This window comes from Cheilinus undulatus, linkage group 15 (assembly GCF_018320785.1).
Source record: "Cheilinus undulatus linkage group 15, ASM1832078v1, whole genome shotgun sequence".
Classification (NCBI taxonomy): domain Eukaryota; kingdom Metazoa; phylum Chordata; class Actinopteri; order Labriformes; family Labridae; genus Cheilinus; species Cheilinus undulatus.
This window is the reverse complement of record NC_054879.1, coordinates 33,099,284-33,121,131: the sequence shown is the minus strand read 5'-3', so window position 1 is coordinate 33,121,131 and position 21,848 is coordinate 33,099,284. Positions and strand designations below refer to the sequence as shown.

Sequence of the window (21,848 nt, the reverse complement as noted above, 5' to 3'; positions counted from 1 at the left end):
CATCAGAGGATATTCTGTTGGATTGAAGATCAGTTGGTAGCTCTGTCACGGTGGACTGCTTTGTCCAAGACACTCTCTGCTGTTAGAGGAAGACAGACACAAATCTGCATACTGCCAGGCCAGCAGGGAAAAGTACCATACACCAAAATAAACCTTGGGGATCATAGAACCTTTTCTTTATAATCACTTGTTAAAAAGCAGGTTCTACTTTGACAAACTGCTGTTGGCCATCTGCAGTGACAGTAAGACCTACGTCTAGTCTTAAGACGGATCTCACCACCTTCTTCCTCCCTTTCCTCCCATTTTTGTACCACTGGGCCTGCGTCTACTGCTGCCGCTGTACTAATTGGAACCAGTCCCACCCAGCACCATATAAACCCACTTACACACACTTGGCTGTGATCTCAGACCAGTAAATGTAGTCACTGTGGCTGGGTCCCACCGCTTTACAGCTGCCTATTTAGCCACACAGCCGCATGTTATCATAACCTTTCACGTAAAGAAGGAAGGAGAAGAAATTGGTAATATTGGTGGGTATAGTACTTTTGGGGCTGTTAAATGTGTAGAACACACACACCGTGATTTCATAAAGGGAAATGGTTTACCAGATGTTGGATGGTTTCAGTAAAACTACCCGGATTGTATTTGAGACACTGTATATTAGATTACTGTGCTGAATTCCCCATTGGTCACATTGTTCTTAAATTTATCACTGGATTTAAGATAAAACAATGAAGATGTTACTTAAGTGTATGCTTTCAGCTTTGATTTAAGGGGTTTCACAAAATGTGGCATTCTCTTTTTAGGAATTACAGCCATTTTATTCACAGTTGTTAGTTGTATACTCATTTCCATTAAGTGGATTATTATTGTGAAGTGAAACTTCCTGTGAGCCATGCAAGAGGTAATGGTATTTTAGCCTCAAATCTATAGTACATTCAGAAAGTATTCAGACCTCTGCACTTTGAGTTGTTCCTATGTTGCAGTCTGATGCTACAGTAAAATCATTTTTATTCTCATTATCTACACTCAGTGCCCCATCATGACAAAGTAAAAACAGATGTTTGACATTTTTGCAGATTTATTGAAAATAAAAGCTGAAGTATCACATTGACATAAGTATTTAGACCCTTGAAAAAACACTTGAAATTTAGCTCAGGTTCATCCCATGTCTCTCAGTCTTTCCTGAAATGTTTCTACTGTTGATCTGAGTCCGCCTGCGGTAAATTAAATTGATTGGACATAATTTGGAAAGGCACACACCACTCTATAGAAGGCCTCACAGCTGACAATATCAGAGCAAAAACCAAGCCATGAGGCCAAAAGAGACAGCCTCTCCTTGGTGCAAAACACATGAAAGCAAGCTTGGAGTTTCCACAGCTCTCCTTGACAAGTTGGCTTTCATGTGTTTTGCACCGAGGAGAGGCTTCTGTCTAGCCACCCTAACATAGGTCTGGATTGGTGGAGGACTGAAGTGATGGTTGTCCGTCTGGATCTTTGTCCCATCTCCACACAGGATCTCAGTCAGAGTTACCGTTGGGTTCTTGGTCACCTCTAACTAAGGCCCCTCTCCCCTGATTGCTGTTGACATTTTCATTGAAGGAATAGCCCCTTGAGATGAGTCATCTCATTTTTAACAAAGATACAGACGAGACAAGAACATTGCAAGAAAACAAGTACAGTGCAGACATTACTAAACATTAAAGGGATACTTCAACATTTTGGCATATTCGCCCATTGCCATAATTCCTATAGTCTTACTAATAGGTTTGTTACCTGTAGTTGTCGGTGCAAGCTATTTTTAGATCGGCGCTGCTGAGTTAGGAGCTGCCCTGCCAACGCAATGGATTCTTATGGTATCCCAGCTTTCCCTCATCACACTCATCAAATACACAATCCAACAGCTCCAAAACGCTCTCGTGGACAAGTTGTGACCTGCACATTCACAACGCTTTGAAATAATCATGGAACATTACCAGACGCAGATGTTTTAAAGGTAAAAGTAAAGCTGGAACTACACTCCAGACATGGCTGCTGCACTGTATCACTCCGCCCAGTGGTTTACTCAAGAAATAGTTCCGAGTATTTGCTTCATGTGTCATAATGTTACATAATTATACGTTATTATTTCATAGCGTGGTCAATGTGCAGGTCACAACTTGTCCACAAGAGCGTTTTGGAGTTGTTTGAGGGAAAGCCAGAATACCACCATAGACACCATAGTGTTAGCTGAGCAGCTCCTAACTCAGCAGCGCCGATCTAAAAATAGCTTGCACCGACAACTAAAGGTAACAAACCTGTTAGTAAGATTATAGGGATTATGGCAATGGGCAAATTTGCCAAAATGTTGAAGTATCCCTTTAAGAGAAACATTACAACACAAACATTACAGGACATTATGACAGAAATACAACACAGAACATCACAGCCCACCCCACCTAAAGAAACATGTATATGTGAAGTTCCATTATGCAATAAGTCTAGAAATACCCAAACCCATAATAAAGTACATGTATGCTATCAAATACATTTGATACAAGTGACAACACCAATCATGATTTCAAACACTATGGCTACAGCAGCTGATAGCTCAGTTAAGATGGCTGACCAGCTCTCGGACAAGCCTTGGTTGTGCCAAACTTCTCTCGTATAAAAATTATGGAGGCCACTGTGCTCTTTGGAAATTTCAGTGCTGTAGAATTTTTTGTAGCCTTCCCCAGATCTGTGACTTGCAACAATCCTGTCTCTAAACTCTGCAGGCAGTTCGTTTGACCGCTTGGGTTTTGCTCTGATATGCATTGTCAACTTTGAGGCCTTCTGTAGAGAGCTGTGTGCCTACCCAAATCATGTTCAATCGATTTAATTTACCACAGGTGGACTCTAATTAAGGTGTTGACGTCTCATCATATATTACAAACTTTTATTTCCTTTCATATGTGGTGGCAGGGGGTCACATTATGGTGGCAGGGTATTGTAGTGAAGAACTGTGGCAGGTATTGGATGTTTCAGTACTGGATTTTGATAGTCATCCCTAAGTAACAAACTTAAAAAGTAACTGGTATTGTGTTGATTATCCAGTTTTACAAGCATTGAAATTGAGGAGTATTTCAAAGAAATGCAGAAACGCCAGTGCACAAAGTATATAGTGCACACAGAAGATCACAGAAACCAGGCTTAGGAGGTTTTTTTGCTTTTGGCCTGTGCTTCAAATGTCTGCCAACATCAAGAGTGTTCTGATTCTTGTCCTCATTGTCATTTTTGTTTTGATAATCAAACCTACCCTGAAATAACAACCACCATCTTTTTGTACATCACTCATAGTATAAAATCTTTGCCTTTTACCTCACATGGCTTTTAACATATCCCCTTCAGCAGTATAGAGTGAGAATAGATTGTTTCCATTTAGATCCAACAGCCCCCCCCAGCACTCCCATTCTTTTCTTCCCAGTGATTTCCCTTCATTTTTTGCCATTATCTCCCTTTATCGTTTTCCTTATAAATTAAGAATTAAGTTGCTTTTTATCAGGAAAAACATCTGATTTCTCTCCATCCTTTGCTATCCTTCTGTTCCCAGTCTGAATGGGCTTTACAGCATATACCTCCAAGCACTTAAATACTGGAAGCAACCTGAATTGGTCTGAACTGCCAGCTACAAACCGCTACATCTCAGAGCAGATTAGGCCTGATTGGGACTGGAGGGCGCGTGGAAGCGTAGTAGACAGGATTAAGTGGCTATTGAAGTGACTTTAGCTCCTTTAGAGAGCAAAAGACAAGAAAAGAGAATAATTCAGCCCCCTCTCTGAACAGAAGGAACACCCCCCTCCTCTTCCTTTCTTTCTCTTGTTTCCTTAGGCAAAGAAGGACACTATCTGCAAATATGATCCCTCCGAGGGCTTCTGATACCCGGCAAGAGTTAGTGAAGAGAGAGGCTGTCTCGTGCTGTAATTAGATATATCTGATCCTCAACATTCGGCTATTCATCAGGGCCAAATGTTTCTGAGATCGACAGAACGAGCAATTAAGAGCAGGAAAGTGACAATTTGTTACATAATCGTGCCTGTTTGAATTTGAGGAGCTACACCAGCCAATTTCACTGTGTTTTTGGGACTCTGTGTTTGAATTCTTGACACATTTGAAATTCTTGTAGAAGCGTAAGAACAACAAAATGTTGTAATCACTCACTGATAACTGGACAGCAATAGAAGTGTGCAAAATCTTTTCAAGATTCAATAGAAATAAATCACAGAATTCTAAACCTTTAAACTAACCAGGAATGTCTTGCTAAGATTAAAAATCCTTTTTTCAAGAGCGTCCTTGCAAGACAAGTAGTATCACTGTTAATGAAGTCAACCAAAGAACAGCCATACATGCAACAATACAAGATAAATAACTTTGATTCATTAAAATTCTTCAGATGAATGAAAATAGCAAAATATTTGTCAAGACTGTCATTTATTATAAACACATCTGTCACAGCATCAACAGAAAGATGCTTTAAATCACCCAGTAGACTAACGTAGGAAGTTTCAGCACTTCCCATGATTCATCACTAGTAAAGAAAGCTGCAAATTTGAATGTTATCCCTCAGTTCACTTCTAATGAAGAGCGAGAAAAAGTCCAGGGACTGAAAGCTTTAAGTTCTTTAACATTATTGAAAATTCATGCCTTCCCAAGAATTCCCAAGTGGTTTGTGTATGGACTAATACATTCGTACTGTAAACAGTGATGACTTTAAAATTTGAGATGAACCCCAGAGCTCCATGACAGTATCAAAACCATGCAGACTTTAAGGCCCTGCCTACATTTTACATAGGTTTGGTATCCCAGTATACATTGTGCAGTAAGGCTGCTGGTGATAAGATTGACTGGGCCCCTTTAACAGCTTTTCTCCCACTTAAACGAGGCAATATAGAAAGTCTTAGAAAATAAATCTGGTCAGATTTAAATGTGGCAACTCAATTTAAGATGACAAGTTATGACTTGATGTGTCATTTCCAGACAAGTCATAACTAAGGGCTGGTTCTTGTTGAGAATGATGGGAGCCATCTCTGGTTTGAGAACTTGTGTCCTTTTGTTCAGTTATTTTTAAGATATAAAAAAAGCAAAGTGGTACCAAACAAAGAGCCCTTTTGGAGTTCACAGACATAATTCTAGCAATTCTATTCTCACCCTGAGCAAGGTTTAAAAAGCCATGTTTTGTTTACCAGTGGAATAAAGCTGATCCGGTCAGTTGACAGAGTGGCCTTTGACGTATGTTAGTATGTGGATGACATCATTCCAGACCTATGTTATATATGCAGTCTTAGCTACTGGATATCAAACTGTCTTCAGAACTAGGGGTTGAGCGACTTTTTTTGAGGGCCGCTGCCAGTGTCATTTATTAGTACATGAGACAACCAACATGTGTTTATTATGATGTACAAAATGTACTTGATGTGGCAAAAGTAAAATTGCATGATCGAAACAATTATTGCAAATAAAAAATGTCTCCTAAGGTGTATCAGAATGTGAAATGGCACAGAGCAACACATAGCGTCAGGACAACAGGAAGTGATGCCATATGCTTACTGTGTCCGTGGCACCTGGGCCTCAGTGTTGATTGGCTAGTACTCATGTGATATCTCACTAATCAGATTGTGTTGTAGGACATGGACATGTAGTGAGACTGTGGAGAGTAACAGTAAAGCAAGAGGGGAAGAAACACTTTGTAGTGGAACCAAAGTAGCACACTATTTTTATTGATAATCTGTGAAATAAAACGCAGATACCGATAACTGGCCAAATGCCAAATATCAGTCTCAGTAGTCGGTCAGGCCAATAATCAGGCGACCCTTTATATAGCATATGTTGAGATGTGTCACAAGGCAGAGAGGATGATCTCTTGGTCATCAAATGTCTGCATTTCTTTCTAGTAAAAAAGCACATTTTATATTTATTTGTTTACCTTTACCTGTTTTTTCTGCTTATTTTACATATAAAACATAAAATGTAGTTGCTTTTTTGTCTTAAGTAGATTAGAGTTAACTTCAGAAAGCTCTGAAACTTATTTTTAGATACATAATGGTATCTATCTACGTATTATTATCCATGCATTATTTGTGAAAATCATGGCTGATGTTTAAATGATCAATTAAGGTGATTGTTGATGCTGATATTGATGTTTTTATCACCTCTTCTTTTAAAGACTCCCACTATGCTAACTTTTTCTCTTATGCTGTAAAATGAAAACAGACCAGTTTGTCCAAAATGTATGTATTTTTTGCACAGTTTTTCAAGACTAAGCTACATCTTTCACAGGGAAAGAGTAAAAAAAATACAGGAGGAGGAAACCTGAGGAGGGCTTATAAATAAACCTCACTATAGTATAATTTAGGGCCACTTGAAATAAATTGTGACCTCTCCTCTGCCAAATAAAAATCTCTTCTTTGATTCAGCAGTCAGGTGTCAACGCTGTCAGCACTAAATTGACTAGACAGTACAGAAAAACGTCTGGTTGTGACACTGGTTCATCCCGCATTATATCCTGATGGCTAACATTTGTCATCAGGGCTGAAACCAATGTTTAACCAGTTTGTTTTGCATCCCCACTCTGCTCACTTTTAGATTTATAGGACTGCAGCTAATGTTTATTCATCTCTTTTCAATTTGTTTTAGAAATCAACAAGTTGTTGAGTCTTTCTTACATTAGAAAATGTTAAAAATGATGTTCTCTCACCCCAGTAGGATGTTGTGAAATGTCTTGAATTGTTAATTCACCATAGACATTAAGTTTTCAGTCAGAGGAATAGGCTAATTAAATCTGAAAATACTGACATTTAAAACTGGAATCAGACGATTTTTTTTAAAAGAATTTGGTCCAAAATAAGAAGATACATTGTGTTCTCTAATGCTAAATTTTTTCATGACTCAGCCCCAGTCTCTTCCAAACACCCCTCCTCATTCACTTTCTGCCCTGCCTACATATTCAGCAGTGTGGCTACATTAGCATATGAGTGGCTCCGTGTTTGGGTGAGTTTGTTCCTAACAAAGAGCCCCAAAGCCCAGGTCAACGTCTCTCATCCACTTCAATGGACAGCTGAAGGGCAAACAGAACTCCCCAAAATGAAACGCTTCCAGACTTTCGCTCTAGTCTGGAGGAAGAAGAGGCCTCTGTTTTATTCTATAATATTAACACTGTAGATATTATGAAGATGAATGCAGCAACAACCTTTAATTATTCATTGCCCTTAGCCCTGTATGGATGCTGTGTGCTCATGAGTAATGTATGCACTAAGGACATGTAACTGTGGATTCATGCTTGCATTGTCTGGCTGTTGTGTAGATTTCTGATGCGTACACAGAGGTATGTATATGTCTGAGTGCCACCGTGTGCTTATGTTTGTATGTATTTGTTTTGACAGGGAGAGCGGCTGGCTCCTGCCCGCAGCCTGGCAGTTGTGTACCGAAGCATGGCGTCATCACCATCACTCTTCAAGCCCCTCGCTGCGCTACGTACCCCGCAGGGCCGTTCTCTACTGCCCCGGCAATGATGAGCGAAAATTGAGGAAACTGGCCTCACTGGATGTTGACTGTGCCGTCTTAGACTGCGAGGATGGTGTAGCCCTCAGCAAAAAGGTACACAAATCCAAAGATGTATGAATTTAGTGCACCTCCATGGGTCACAAACACACCGGCACAGCTGTTGAGGATTTTTTTATTCCATCTCCCTCCTTCAGACAGGTGCTCGGTCTTAATCACTGAAAGGAAAACTACCTAAGTGAGATGTTTAAAACAAGCACATTTCACCCCATTATGACGGGATAAAGGCAGCGGTGGCCCCCTATGGGAGTCCTTTAAAACAAGGTGACCACGTCCCACTGGGCGAGCAGCGGGAAAGCACCAGATGCAGCAGGTTAAAAGCATTCTCCTCCCGCCCACACCGCCTCCCCATTGGTCCAGCTGAACTGCCCATGAAATTGTGATTGGAGAGCGCGGTAAAGAAGGGGGCCCGGGTAAAAAGTTAACAAACAAAGGTTTTTAAGTCATGATAATAAAGATGATTGATATGGCTGGAGGCTGTTCCTGTAGAAGACAATAAGATGACGGCCTGTGTGACTGACAGGCTAAAAATGTGACCCCGAGTTGGAGTTGGTGGATGTCAGAGCTTCTGTCTTTATTATGTGGTAGAGGGGGAAATGTGGAGAGGAATGCAGCACTGAGGCATCTATTCAGTCTGGAGGAAAATTCAGACGCATGACTCTTGAGCTGTCAACATGTGACAGGCTTGTGTCTCTATTTTATTTTATCCTCATACAACCCACTCACTTCACATACATGCAGTTTGATATCATTTCCAGCTTTGGAGGAGGCAATTGTTTATTAAATCCTCATTCATATTTGTTGTTAAATTACATTTTATATTAAGGTACGAAAAGTTGGTGGAGGTAAAGAATGAGTAACAAACTGATATTACCAAAGAAAGAATTAGCAACTAACTGCCAAATCATTAACACAGAAAGTCAGCAGGATTACCAGTTGAAGAATGAGTAATTAACTGCTACTTAACCTTCACAGACATTGGTGTAGTTTCTAGTTTGGGAATGAGTCTAAAACTGATAATTGGTCTACACAACAGTTGGCATAGTTTAGAAGTACTGGTGGGCAACCCAGTGCCAATTAACCTATATGAAATTTGATACACTTATAAGGTAACAAATGAGCAACTTACTTAAACAAAACTGTCTTAGTTACTAGGTTAAAAGGGATTAACTAACAGCTAATTTGCTGCTAAAAGTGGCAGCAAGTGGTTAAAAATGGCAAAAATGGGCTAAAAGTGGAAGCAAGTGGTTAAAAGTGCTCAATCACTGGCCTTTACACTTCTTGATTATTATTTATTGTATTGTTGATGATTATTTGTAAGATTTGATGATTATTTATTTGGTTTATTGTGTTTATTTGGTGTATTGTGTGTTATGGAAATAGTTTTTTTATGATTGGGCAACTGAAGCAACCAAATTGGTGAATGTTGCCACACTGCATTCCATTGTAGTGAATGAAATGAAATTCCAAAATTAAGCATAAGTGTAAAATGGATTAATAGAGGCAAAAAAGTGGTTGAAAAGTGTAAAAAAAAAAAAAAGTAAAAGCAGCAAAAACGAAGTGGCTACAATGTCGAAAAGGGGTGCAAGGGGAAAAAAAGTGGCAAAAATGAGTAAAAAGGGGAAAAATTAGTTAAAAGTGGCAACTATGGTAAAAAGTGTCAAAATGAACTGGAAAAAAATGAGGGAAAAGCCGCAAAACGGAAAAAATGGGCAAAGAGTAGCAAAAATTGGTTTTAAAAAATAGAAAAAATGGGGTTAAAGCAGCAAAATGGGTTAAGTGGCCCAAAGAAGTGTTAAAAATGGGCGGGAAAATGGTAAAAAGAAAAAAAAAAAGGATTATAAATAGATGACTTTAACTTCAGAACCCAATAATAGCTTGACACATTTTCAGCTCCAAAATGAAGGAACTGTTAGCTATGATGCTAGCATTAATGCTACTGATACAACAAGCTAACATTGCTATCTTCAATAAATCACAATTTAGGAGGGCCCATTCTCTGGGTTTTTTCAGGGGCCCAGCCAAATCTGTGGGTAGGCCTTACTAACTTCAAAATAACCTGCACAAAACTTGGAATATTAACTATAATTGGAATGAAGAACTGAAAGCCAAATAACCTGTACAAAATGGGAAATGTTAGCAGGTAAAAATGTGTGTTTGCGGTGTTTAACTAGTGATAGAATAAATTACTAACTGCAATGAACCTATACAAGGCTGGCATAGTAAATCCTGCTTTTTAAATCTGCATGGTGCCTCTCCACAGTTCAGCTCTCTGTCTTAGCACTCTCAATCATGCCCATCATAAAGCCAACAAGAAACTTCGGGAGGTTCTACTGTATCCTGATACTTCATTTTTCCAGTAATCCCATTACTTCCTCCTCATGATCACTGTAGATTAGGCTGTACAAGAGTCTGACAGTGTACAGAAAGCTAGTAACCGATTACAAGTCAGCCAGGTCACGCTGTGTCATATAAAAATATATACGTGTATTTACACAGTAACAAACTACACCTTTCCCACTGGCAGCCTGTCTACACTTCCCACACCTTTGACTTTCTTCTCTGCTGTGGCAATTGGAAATCCGTGGGGGTTGTTGTCTGGTTGTGTCTTTCCTTAAGATGGTGTTTCTTTCTTGTTGGATAAACACTGTTTCTCCTATGTGTGTGTTAGTTTGTGTGTGTAGGCGGAGGAGAAAACTGCAGAGAAATGTATGTAGATTGTAATTTACAAGTATTTTTAGCCATTCGCATCATTTATTCACCTTCAGCTAGCGTTAAAAATGTGAATTTAAAGAACTTTCATACGTATGAATCTATGTTGGGGTTTGCCAATATAGGAGATTTTATACTTAGTGACACTTTGTATGAGTCCTGCAGTATTTATTGGGATTTGTAGAGCAGTCAACAGAGGTTCTGCAACAGCTAGTGGCACTACTTTCTTGGGGCAGGAATGCAGGGTAACTCATGATACAGTACGATGCGATGTGATACGATACGATACAGGGATTCTGTGATGGTTGATATATTGCACTCACATAAAGATACGTCATGATATCTGATTAACTGACTTATATAAAATCCCCCTTAAAGGGTAAAGTATTGCAGCATCATCCATGACCTCTTACTAGGTGATTCAACCTGGGAAAAGATATCTGGGAATGGCGCACCTGGGCAATGAATGGGATCATTCATCCAGTTAAATGTATGGACAAGGACTAGAAATATGTCATTTTACAGCTCCAGTGGCGCATGTGCAACAGTCACATCGCAGGACATGCAACATTAGTCTACCTAGCTACTTTATCTACATAACTTGTGCAGCTAAAGGAGCTATGTAAACTACATTTGCAGCCTTTGAAAGTTTTCATGGAGGACGTGCCTTTCTCCTGTGAGCAGCATGTTTACTTATTAGATGTTTTGCAGGTCATTTTCTAACTTTTAACTTTTGGTATCCTAACCCTTACCCTGACCCAAAATGGAATTTTAATCTGATTAAAAACATTTTATTGTATTTCCGTTCTAAGATATACAGCGTCTCAGATGAACACCCTGCTGCCAGACTGTCTTGTGGAATTTTGGGGAATGTATTTGTAGAATTTTACTTGAAAATTTTCAGGAATTTACATGGAACAATTGGCCAACACACAGCTAAAACATAAGTCCAATAACCTATCCATTGCGGTATTTTCTGAAGAAACAGGACTTTCAGGAGATTTGTGGACATCATTTTTTAATAATTCCTGTTCAAAGACAGTTCTGAGCTTTTAAACTTATCAAGTCCTGCTGATCTCAGATAAGTGGGAGAAACTGTGAATACATTCCATATAAAAGCTCTGGTCTCAATAGGTTAAAGACCCAAATAAGACAAAAATATAATTGTTGGTTTAAAATGTAATTATGTAATCAAAAGACAATCCACTATCTGCACTGCCTTTTTTCCAACAGTTCCATTTTATCCTGTTTAGTTTAAAAATGGGTAATTCTTTGAAGGTTATGACAGTAATGTCAATTGACAAGAGAGTAGCTTATTAGCATTAACACTGGGGTTTAAAATCCACATGTTCATATTTTGTAGGCCATAGGTTGCATTGCTTGTGATGCAGTTGTATTGGTGACAACCCATGCTACTCAGATGCACATTTGCTGACACATTTAAATCTGCTTATGTCAGTAAATTTAGAATTAGAAAAAAAATCATGCTGATGCAAAATGAAATGCTTCATATTAATTTGAGCCAGGCTTGCCTTTCATTATAATGCCACTCACTATGACAGGTGAATATGTGAACAAAATAGAAGAATGACTGAATTGGAAATGAGTGAGAGATTACCTTTTATTTTGTGAGTGTGTTTGCTCTGACAATTTCGACAATGAATACTGTAGCTATTCACCATGACAACCACACAGTCCACACTGAGTGTGTGTGCCAATAGATGCCAGGCTTCAACAATAGTCTCAAAATTCATGTCTTTTTTCCAGGATGAAAGCACAGACTAAGGTTGCTGAAACTATCCAGAAGCCACTGATTCTGTGTTTGCAGCAGTGGGTTCAAAGGGGAAATGTGAGGGTAGGCACTGGTTATGCTTAGATGGGCCTTAAATGGTGCTACTGCCCACAACCACCCTCCTATTATGTGTTCGCTAATGTATTCTTTTCATTATCAGTCACCTTCACCTTAAAACAGAGAGAGATATTCATGACAAAAAGGTAAGCTATGAAGGTCAGTCGACCCCCCCTCTCCTCAAATATTGAAATCCAGGAGTGTCTGCTTTAATTGCCCACCGCTTTGACTCCAAAAAAATGTCTGTGCTTCTTCTTGGCAGTAACTCTGGCTGCTTAAGAGGCAGGGAGATGAGAGAAGGAGTAAAGGGTAGGAGCCTCCCAGAGCTTGCTAACTGTCACCACAGACCCAGAGGGGAGAGAAAGGAGGAGGAGAGAGGGGAGGGAAGACAAGGCTGACTGCTCTAACACTCTTACACATATCATCATATCTGTATGATCAGTGGGGTGGAGGAAGAGGGAGGGCAGGTTGAAACCCTGGAGCGGAACTGACGGCTACACCTGTCCTCTCTCCTCCTTTTTCTCCCTCGCTGTCTTGTTCTTTCATTGTCCCTCTCCTCTCTTTGCCAGGGTCCTCAGGGTTAAGATTGTTTATCTCTCGCTCTCATGTTCCCTCTCCTCGTGCCCTATGGTCCAGTTTTTCCTCCTGGTGTTTCTCTCCCCCCTCTCTCTCTCTCCTTTCCCCACATGGGTCCCTCCATCCTCCCTGACCGGCCCTGCCTCCCTGCCGCAGAGATTCTCTCCTAATCCCTGGAAGTTTGGAACTAATGAACTAACTGCTGAGCCGCTGCCACGGAGCTTGGTCCCAAACTATACTGTACTTCACACTCGATTTCCTCTCCAGATGGCATGGTGGCGCGGCCGACTCGACGGGGAGCACCTCTCACGCGCTAGCACGCGCCTGCAAACGCGCACGGGTACACACGAAATGCAGAACACAAACATGCACACAGGGAAGCGTGCACACGTAGGCAAGGACTGAAACACACAAATGTAGGCTCCTGCAGGCGAACACATACACAAATGGTTACAGTCGGCAGCTCACTGTACGTCAGTCAAGCGTGACAGAGGACCTGTGTCCTGCTTTCACTATCAGTCAGAACAGAAGCAGGAGCACTTGTTAGTACTAAAATGGATTAATTTACTAGAAAAAATGTTAAATATCTTGTGCTGAAACTGATTAACCTCTTCTGCACTTTGTTATTGGGCTCATGTAGAAGCGAGAGCCTTTTCTCTATTAGATGTTACAGTTTTATGAGTAAATGGATGTGATTACAATGACCAAACATGCATACATGTACATGTTTTATTCATAGATGTGCTGGAAAATAGCTTGTTTTATTGGTTTTATTAACAGGATAAGAAGGTTCCAACTGTACAGATGCTATTTTTTACCAATCTTTTCCAATCATAGAAGCTCCAGAAAAGTTTTTGAAGTACTGTTTCCTGTTCCACCAGGATGCAGAAGTTACACATATGGAAAAAAATTGTTGGTACCGTTCCATTAAAGAAAGAAAATTAAACTGACCCGGATAAAAATGATGGTAGCCTTAACTTAATATTTTGTTGCACAACCGTTTGAGGCAATCACTGCGATCAAAGGATTACTGTAACTCTCGATGAGACTTTTGCACCTGTCTGCAGGTATTTTGGCCCACTGTTTGAAGGGTGCCTTCTCCAGACTGAATGTTTCAGCTCCTTCCACAGATGTTCAATAGGATTAAGGTCAGGGCTCATAGAAGGCCACTTCAGAATAGTCCAATGTTTTGCTCTCAGACATTCTTGGCTGTTTAACCTGTGGGTTATTATCCTGTTGGAGGACCCATGACCTGTGACTGAGACCAAGCTTTCTGACACTGGGCAGCACATTTAGCTCCAGAATTCCTTAATAGTCTTGAGATTTCATTTTACCCTGGACAGATTCAAGACAGTCTTTGTCAGATGCACCAAAGCAGTCCCAGAACATAACTGAGCCTCCTCCAAGTTTCACAATAGGTACAGTCTTCTTTTCTTTGTATGCTTCATTGTTGCATCCATGAACATAGAGCTGATGTGACTTGCCAAAAAGCTCCAGTTTTCTCTCATCTGTCCAAAGGACATTCTCCTAGAGGCTTTGTGGCTTAATATGCATTTTGCCAAATTATGATTTGTTTTTAACAGTGGAGTCTTCCTTGGTCGTCTTCCATGAAGTCCACTTGGCTCAAACTATGGCGGATAGTGTGTTCTGACACTGATATACCTTGATCTTTGAGTTCACCTCTAATCTTTTTGGAAATTGTTCTGAGCTCTTTGGTCACTATTCGTATTATCCTTCTCTTCAATTCGTGGTCAGTTTTCCTCTTGCGACCATGTCCAGGGAGGTTGGCTACAGTCCCGTGGACCTTAAACTTCTGAATATGTGCAGCTGTAGTCACAGGAACATTAAGCTGCTTGGAGATGGTCTTATATCCTTTACCTTTAACATGTTTGTCTACAACTTTCTTTCTGATCTCCTGGGACAACTGCCTCCTTAGCTTTCTGTGGTCCATGTTCAGTGTGGTACACACCATGATACCAAACAGCACAGTGATTACTATTCACCCTTTGAATAGGCAGACTGACTGATTACAAGTTTGAAGACCCCTGTGATGCAACTTATAGGACACACCTTAGTTTAACATGTACCTATGGTCACATTATTTTCAATCTTCTGTAGAGGTACTATTTTGTCCAGGCCAGTTTGATTAGTTTTTTTTTTTAATGATTCCATTGAACTCTCAATTCAAAAGCAATGTCTTATTTTCATTAGTTAATTTTCAGTTATATTTTATTTATTATCATTACTTTTGTCAGTTACAAGTGAACATTGTGGCTTTTTCTTTCTGTAGTGGAAGGGAACCAACAGTTCTTTCCACGTGTCTTCAGTTGTGGTGTAAAGTCGATGTCAAACCCTACATAAAGCTGCTCTAGTTTTTATTTAAGATGGATAATTTTTTGGTTGCATCACAGAGGTATAGGGCTCATGGTAACTAGTAGGCTGTAGTCTTCAAACTAATCAAAATACTTTTGCAGATTTGACGTTGTCACTTTACATTCTAGGGGATGTAATCGATCACAGTGAATGCACTGCTGACACAAAACAGCCAATAAAATCCTCAGCTCCTTGCAATCCACCGATTTATCCCAGATTTTAAGACTATCACGACAACAACATTTTACGGAGGACTTTACACCTACTATTACGTAGATGTAAGAGTTAGATTATTACTTAAGCTAACATTGTGACGATATACGCTAGTGAAACACCTTAAATGTTAGCAAGGCCTAAACTCCATCATCAGTTAGAACTTAGGTTCAAAATAGGCTACTTTTGAAGTTTGGCATAACTGATGCAACCCAAAGCTGAGAAATGTTGATCACCAATAGGCTTCGACATAAGTGTACACAACAAATAGCATAGAAATAACGGAATCTTGTCGATCACGACAATAAAAGTAGGAACTATTAATTAGTAAGTAAATGTTCTTGTCACTTGTCAACATTTGGGTCCTTTGAAATTTTTCTGATACCATGTGTTTTTGAATTATATAATTGCTGTTATTAATGTTCAACAGTATCAAAAAGTAACAACTCTTTTGAAACCAAAGCTACAATGAGCAAGAGAGGGCAGTTTTTGTCATTTCACAGGTTAGATCAACTAGATTGTATTGTTTTCTGTATTACGCAAACACATTGGCAATGTTTCTACCCGTGGATTTGTGCAATTTAAGATCCACTCCAAAGAGGCCCATTAGCCTTGTACCGTGCTTAAGCACAATTGTCCCCCCTCCCCAGTCATCCACTGTCCTACACTCAGATTGCTCAAGCCTGAGCACTGTTACCTCCTCTACAAATGTCATTACATCGTAAAACAACACGCTCATGGCTTTGTTTACATGAAATATGGTCTCAGAGTACACAACAGCAGCTTTACGGACTTTGTGGCCTATTTTGAGACCTGTGGGTCAGGTACAATCCTCTAACATTTCTGGATTTTTTAAAATTATTTTAATATCAAAGTGAAAACAGATTTCAACAAAATTTCACTTGAATGAAGTATATAATGTAAAATACTATAAAATAAATAAATACTCCCCACCTTTAAAGTGACTGATTTAACAGAGGTCAAACCAGCTGGTGCTAGTGAAATGGGGATCAACTAAATGCACTGAATGTGTCTCAAGTGATTCCAATACAAAAACACCTGTGTCTGGAAGGTGCATTTACTGTTTAATAAGTATTCCTGGCTACCATTACACCATGTAGACAAGAGAGCACTCCAAGAAACTCTGAGAAAATGTTAATGCAAAGTATAAGTTAGGGGATGGATACTAGAAATTCCCAAGTCACTGAACATCCCCTGTAGTTTAGTTTAATCTATTATCAAGAAATGGAAGGAATATGGTACATGTGTAAATCTGCCTAGATCAGGCCATCTTTACAAACTGAGTGACCGTGCAAGATGAGACCAGTGAGAGGGGCCACCAAGACCCCTATGACTACTCTGAAGGAGTTACAAGCTTCAGCAGCTAAGACTGGATTGGATTTTTCTTCAGCAGTCAAAGCTTTATGGAGTGGCAAAGAGCCATTGTTGAAGAAAATTCTGATTAAATCTTGACTGCAGTTCACCCAAAGGCATGTGGGAGACTCCATGGTCAAGTGGGAGAAAAGTCTTTGGTCTGATGAGACCAAAATGGCGCCTTTTGGCCATCAGTCAAGAGTTCATGTTTGACAGACACCAAACACTGCACATCATCCCAAACACACCATCCCCACTGCGAAGAAGGTAGTGGCAGCATCATGCTGTGGGGGTTGCTCCTCAGCAGCTGGCCCTGGAAGGCTTGTAAAATTAGAGTATATAATGAATGTGGAAAATATAGGAAAATACTGGAGGACAATCCTATACTGCAAGAGAACTACAGCTTGGGAGAAGATTGATTTTCCAGCAAGACAGTGACCAATAGTGAAGGCTACACAGAAATGGTTCAAAGACAGCAAGGTGAATGATCTGGAGTGGCTAAGTCAAAGCCCAGTCCAGTAGAGAATTTGTGGATTCACTTGAAAAGGGCTGATCACGCCCGATACCTGTGCAACCTTTGCAGTTTTGCAAAGAAGAATGCCTTAAAATTGCAGTGTATTACATATTCTTATTTAACTGACATTATTTTGTAGACATCTGTTTTCACTTTGACATTAAAGAGGGTTTTTTTGTTTTTTTTTTGCCATAAAAGCCAAAATATATTGAGGGTGAATACTTTTTATTGGCACTGTATATTACTGATTGAGAAATATTTTTTACTTTTCTGGTTTATTCATAAAGTAAGCTCTTCATCCTGACTTTTTAACCTTATATCTTGTCACTGCAAAATTTCTCTCTTTTGTCATATATTTATTCCCTTTTGTCACAGCACTGGCCACCGGTCCTGACAGGCCTTTGTGGTGGCAGTAGGAGCAGCTGAGCGGAGAATAAATGGCACATGGTAGAGAGGATGACATTATTACGGTCTATTACCCTTTTCTGTTAGTAGCGCAGTCAATATATGAGCTATGCTCTATGCATGAACTGTGTCTGACACCAGAGATTTTCAACTTAACATAAATTATGCAGCCAACTGCCAACTGATACATGACCTCCGCTCAATGCTCACTGTGTTATTCCAGAGGACACTGAAAGATCTGCGCTCCATTTAAGTGGATTCAAATGACTAAACTCTTGACAGAAAGAGCTCCTGGGAAATAATGTTAGCCCGTTGAATTATGAATACTGAACATTTGTATTTAGTGTGTGTCCGCTGTGTATATTCATGTTCCTGTGTGCGTGTTTGTGTACTTCTGCGTCTCTGAAGACCCAGGAGACTTGAGAGAAACTCCCAGTCAGGCTGCCAAGACTCACAAACGGGATGTGAGCCGCTCAGCCAGAAAATAGACCCCGTCCCCACCAGATCACAAAGTCCCTTGGTTCCAAACCTTACTGACTGTCATAACGTACGTGTGCACAACGTGTTTTCTGTCAGGTATCGATTGGAGTCCTATGGGAGGGTATGATAGGCGAACAAGAGGCCAGGGTGCGCAGGAGAGCGATGACAGCGCTGCAGTTAGCGTTCGTTGCTTTTCGTTGGAAAAGGCTCGTCTGTTGTCGAAGCACAAAGAAAGTGAAGTGTTTTTTCTCCTGTTTGTCTTTTCTAGATATCAGTACATGTCATAGGTTACATCCAAGCTTCCCCAGAGATGCAGGTTACAGGCGTGTACCGAGTTCGAGTGAGGGATCGGAAAATGCTGAGACACAGAGAACACAGAGGCCCTCTCTTCTTCTCTCATTATCCTGTTACACTCTTGTGTTTTCACTGGCGGAGCCGCAGCCCGCACCGCTCTGTGCTACGTGGGCTGCGCAGCGTAACACTTTGAGAGTAACCCCAGTAGGAGGAGTGATGATGGAGAAGGCGACGAGGAGAGGAAAACATGAAAGAATGGGGAGGAGGTGGTGAGGAGTGGAGCAGATGTTGGAGCACACTGTAACTCTTCTTCTGGGAGAATTTTCCTTCATTTTAATCCTCTGTTGAAATGACAGGACACAAAGTAATCAGAGCCCTGCTAGATTTTTAAGATAATTTATAGTTGGGATGTATCAGAAAGGGCACTGTTGAGTTTTCTTGCAAGTCATCAGCCATTTGATGTCTTCGTGCAATTAGTTGATCTTTTCACATTGGAACCCATCTGCGCTCACTGTTGATCGTCCTCTGATGGATATGCCTCTGGAAATTGATGCCAAATTCCTGGCAATTTTGGTGTAGCCTCTGGTTCGTGTTACATCTAACATCGAAGACTTTCTTTTCTGTGAAAAACATCAGCTCCAGGTCTATGACATCCCAGAGTATCACTCATACAAGTTATCTAACAACTTTTCTTCGACTCACTTTAGTAGTATGAGCTCTAAAAGAACCAATACACCTTCAAGTTTTCATTAAGGGAATAAAGTTCGCTGAAGTAACACCATGAACCAGATTTATGAAAAGTAAAACTTCAAGCTTTTTCAGGTATCATCTCAGTGGAAAAGAAAACAGTTTTAAAATGTATGTTGAATGGAGGTGGAGCAATCATTTTTTGAGCATTTCTAATAGCAAGGGAATCCAACAAATGCTTGGCTTTTCCAACACATTGTCAAGCCGATTTGTTGCAGGTTATAATTTTTGATGTGCAATAGATTGTTGGTTGCTCTTGTGTGCAGATATTTCTTTATTGTTAGAATATATATCTTACAATCACATGACCAACAACTTAGGACAGCAGCATCTACTACTGACCACCATGTGAAGCTTCAAGTATTTTATTTCTCCATCTTTTCAAAATTACACTTTTGCATCAACTGAAAACTGCAGAAAAACTAAGATATTTAAACTTTGTCAATTTGGACCCTTTTATAGCACATGTTGAAATTGCAAAAATCAGAAAAGTCCAAGCCAGAACTTTGCTTCAATGATGTTCACATAGCATTGTATCTACAGTAGTGAAGAATTTCCCCTTCAGCTGCCACCAGGCTGAAAGTCTTAAAAAGCTGTTGTTTGTGTTTCCAGTGTGTTTTGGTCAATAATACTGCTTTTTGAGAAGTGAAGGGAGAGAAGTCAGTTGTATTTGATCAGGTTATCATAAAATCATATGACAGGATTAGGAAAATTCAGTTTGGCACTGTCTATTATAACCTACAGAGACAGCCAAGCACCTCACAGCATTGATCTGCTATTAACTCCCTTACGAATTTTCTTTCTCAGATGGGCTTGTCTTGTTCAGTTGAACAGCTTTCTTTCAGTCTTTCATAAAGAAAAAAAAATAAACGCATAAAACTGGCTAAAACACGTAGGTGAAGAGAGGTGAAGAGGTGAAGAGAGACAGGAAATATCGGTAGAAAGGAAGGGGGAAGACATGCACCAAACAGCACCAATATGGAGAATCAATCCCATGTCCAGTGTGTTCATGACTACAACCTCTATACATGGCTTCCTGCTCTTCCAACTGAGCTAAACTGGCACCCAGCGTTGTCTTTTTAAACTCTCCTCACTGTAACCAGTAAATGGGCCCAACAGTGGTCAAAACGATTGTGTATTGTGTCCAACTGAACATTACTGGTGCCAGAAACCACCCTTTTAATTGTACTTGCATTATCACCGACCAAATAGAACCAGATTTAGGGCTCAACTCTGATGTGGGTCTGGGTCCCTAATGTGAAAGCACATTAAGTGTTTGCTGTAGCTTCAGTTCCTCTGTGTTTTTCATTCCATATTATATGACTTATGCACTCACCAATGACTGTGTTAGGTAAATCTGTTTATTTGCTCATTGATTCAAATATCTAATCAGCCAATCACATGGCCAAAACAATGTGGTAGCATTCAAAGTGAGCATCAGAAATGGGAAAAAAATAAAAAATAAAAATAAGTGACTTTGACATGCCATTGGTGTTGGTGCCAGACTGACTGGTATTTCAGGGTTGAAAGCAGTTAAACAGGCATACCTAATAAAATGATCAGTTGAGTGTACTTTACTGACAAACCATACTTACCTACCAAAAATTATCGCCTGCAATTTTAATACCAGTTTTAATTCTTTTATTGTGCATCAAGCCAGGAGCACTGCAGCTTTTAGACATGTGCAGATGAAGAATTTTCCTGTAGCAATACTGTGATCAGTCATAAGCCTCTAATTAATAGCCACACTTAGCCTACTCAGAAGTCATAGAAGTGTTAAATAATTTGTGTTTAAGCACAAATCATGGCTCATCCTAAAGAAAGAGGTATTGATCATTTTATGTACAGTGATTGATTGCATACAAAATTAATATTTAAATCATTTAAATGGGAAAACAAAATAAATGCTCATTCCACTGCAAGTTCTCTTAATAGGTACAATTGCAGTCTGTTTATTTCATGCTTGTTTTATAGTTTCCAAACCTTCACTTCATTTCCCTTGTAGCCTGGAGTTACATTCAGTTTTGCATCAAACGTCAGCATACCAAACTTTATGTGGCTTGGAGCACGCTGCAGCCTTTATTATCCTCCTAGATTCAGCAGATTTGATGGAGTCGTGATTTGTGCATGCCCTCCAGCTCACACATGCTCTAAGCTCACTAATGAAGCCCAAAGTAACTTGCTTACATTCCTTAATAAAATCAATCATTAGTTGGCTAAAAGAGAGACATAATGTTAAGCATAATTAGTCCTGTGTTAGTTGGACGCACAGTAAATTGGGCTGACTTTGTTGGTGGAGTGGAGGCAGCTGTACTGGGAGTTGCAAATGAGACATAAATCATTAGGAAACAAACTGATGAGTATTCTCTAATGAAGCTAATTAAGTAAATCATTTTAATTATGCAGATAACTCTGTATACTAGTATGTTATCAAAGATACTGAATGACGGGCTCTACCTTTTTTTCTCCGGAATGAATATGTAGCCTTGGGATTTAATTCCCCCGCAAACATTGCAATGCAACTTGTAATGAACTGTAACCAAAACGCTGTAATGAGAGCTTTTCATGGCCAATTAAAGTGAACAAATACTGTGTAATAACTAGCTGTTCTTCCACTTCAGGCTGTCAGTTTTGACCAGCAATGACAAGCAGGTTTCATGTTTACAAATCCCCCCCGCTCTATCCTGCTAGTTATGTCTTGTTGTCTGCCCTGACAGGAAAACGGATAACACG

The 21,848-nt window shown here is 39.9% G+C and overlaps 1 protein-coding gene across 1 annotated transcript in view; it reads left to right on the top strand.

The window, feature by feature from the left end:
- Positions 1-21,848, top strand: part of clybl (citrate lyase beta like) — a 112,911-nt gene that overhangs the window by 54,601 nt on the left and 36,462 nt on the right. Inside the window, exon 2 of the mRNA XM_041807806.1 lies at positions 7,401-7,614. Coding sequence (XP_041663740.1) covers positions 7,401-7,614 — 214 coding nt within the window. The remainder of the gene's footprint in view (positions 1-7,400; positions 7,615-21,848) is intronic.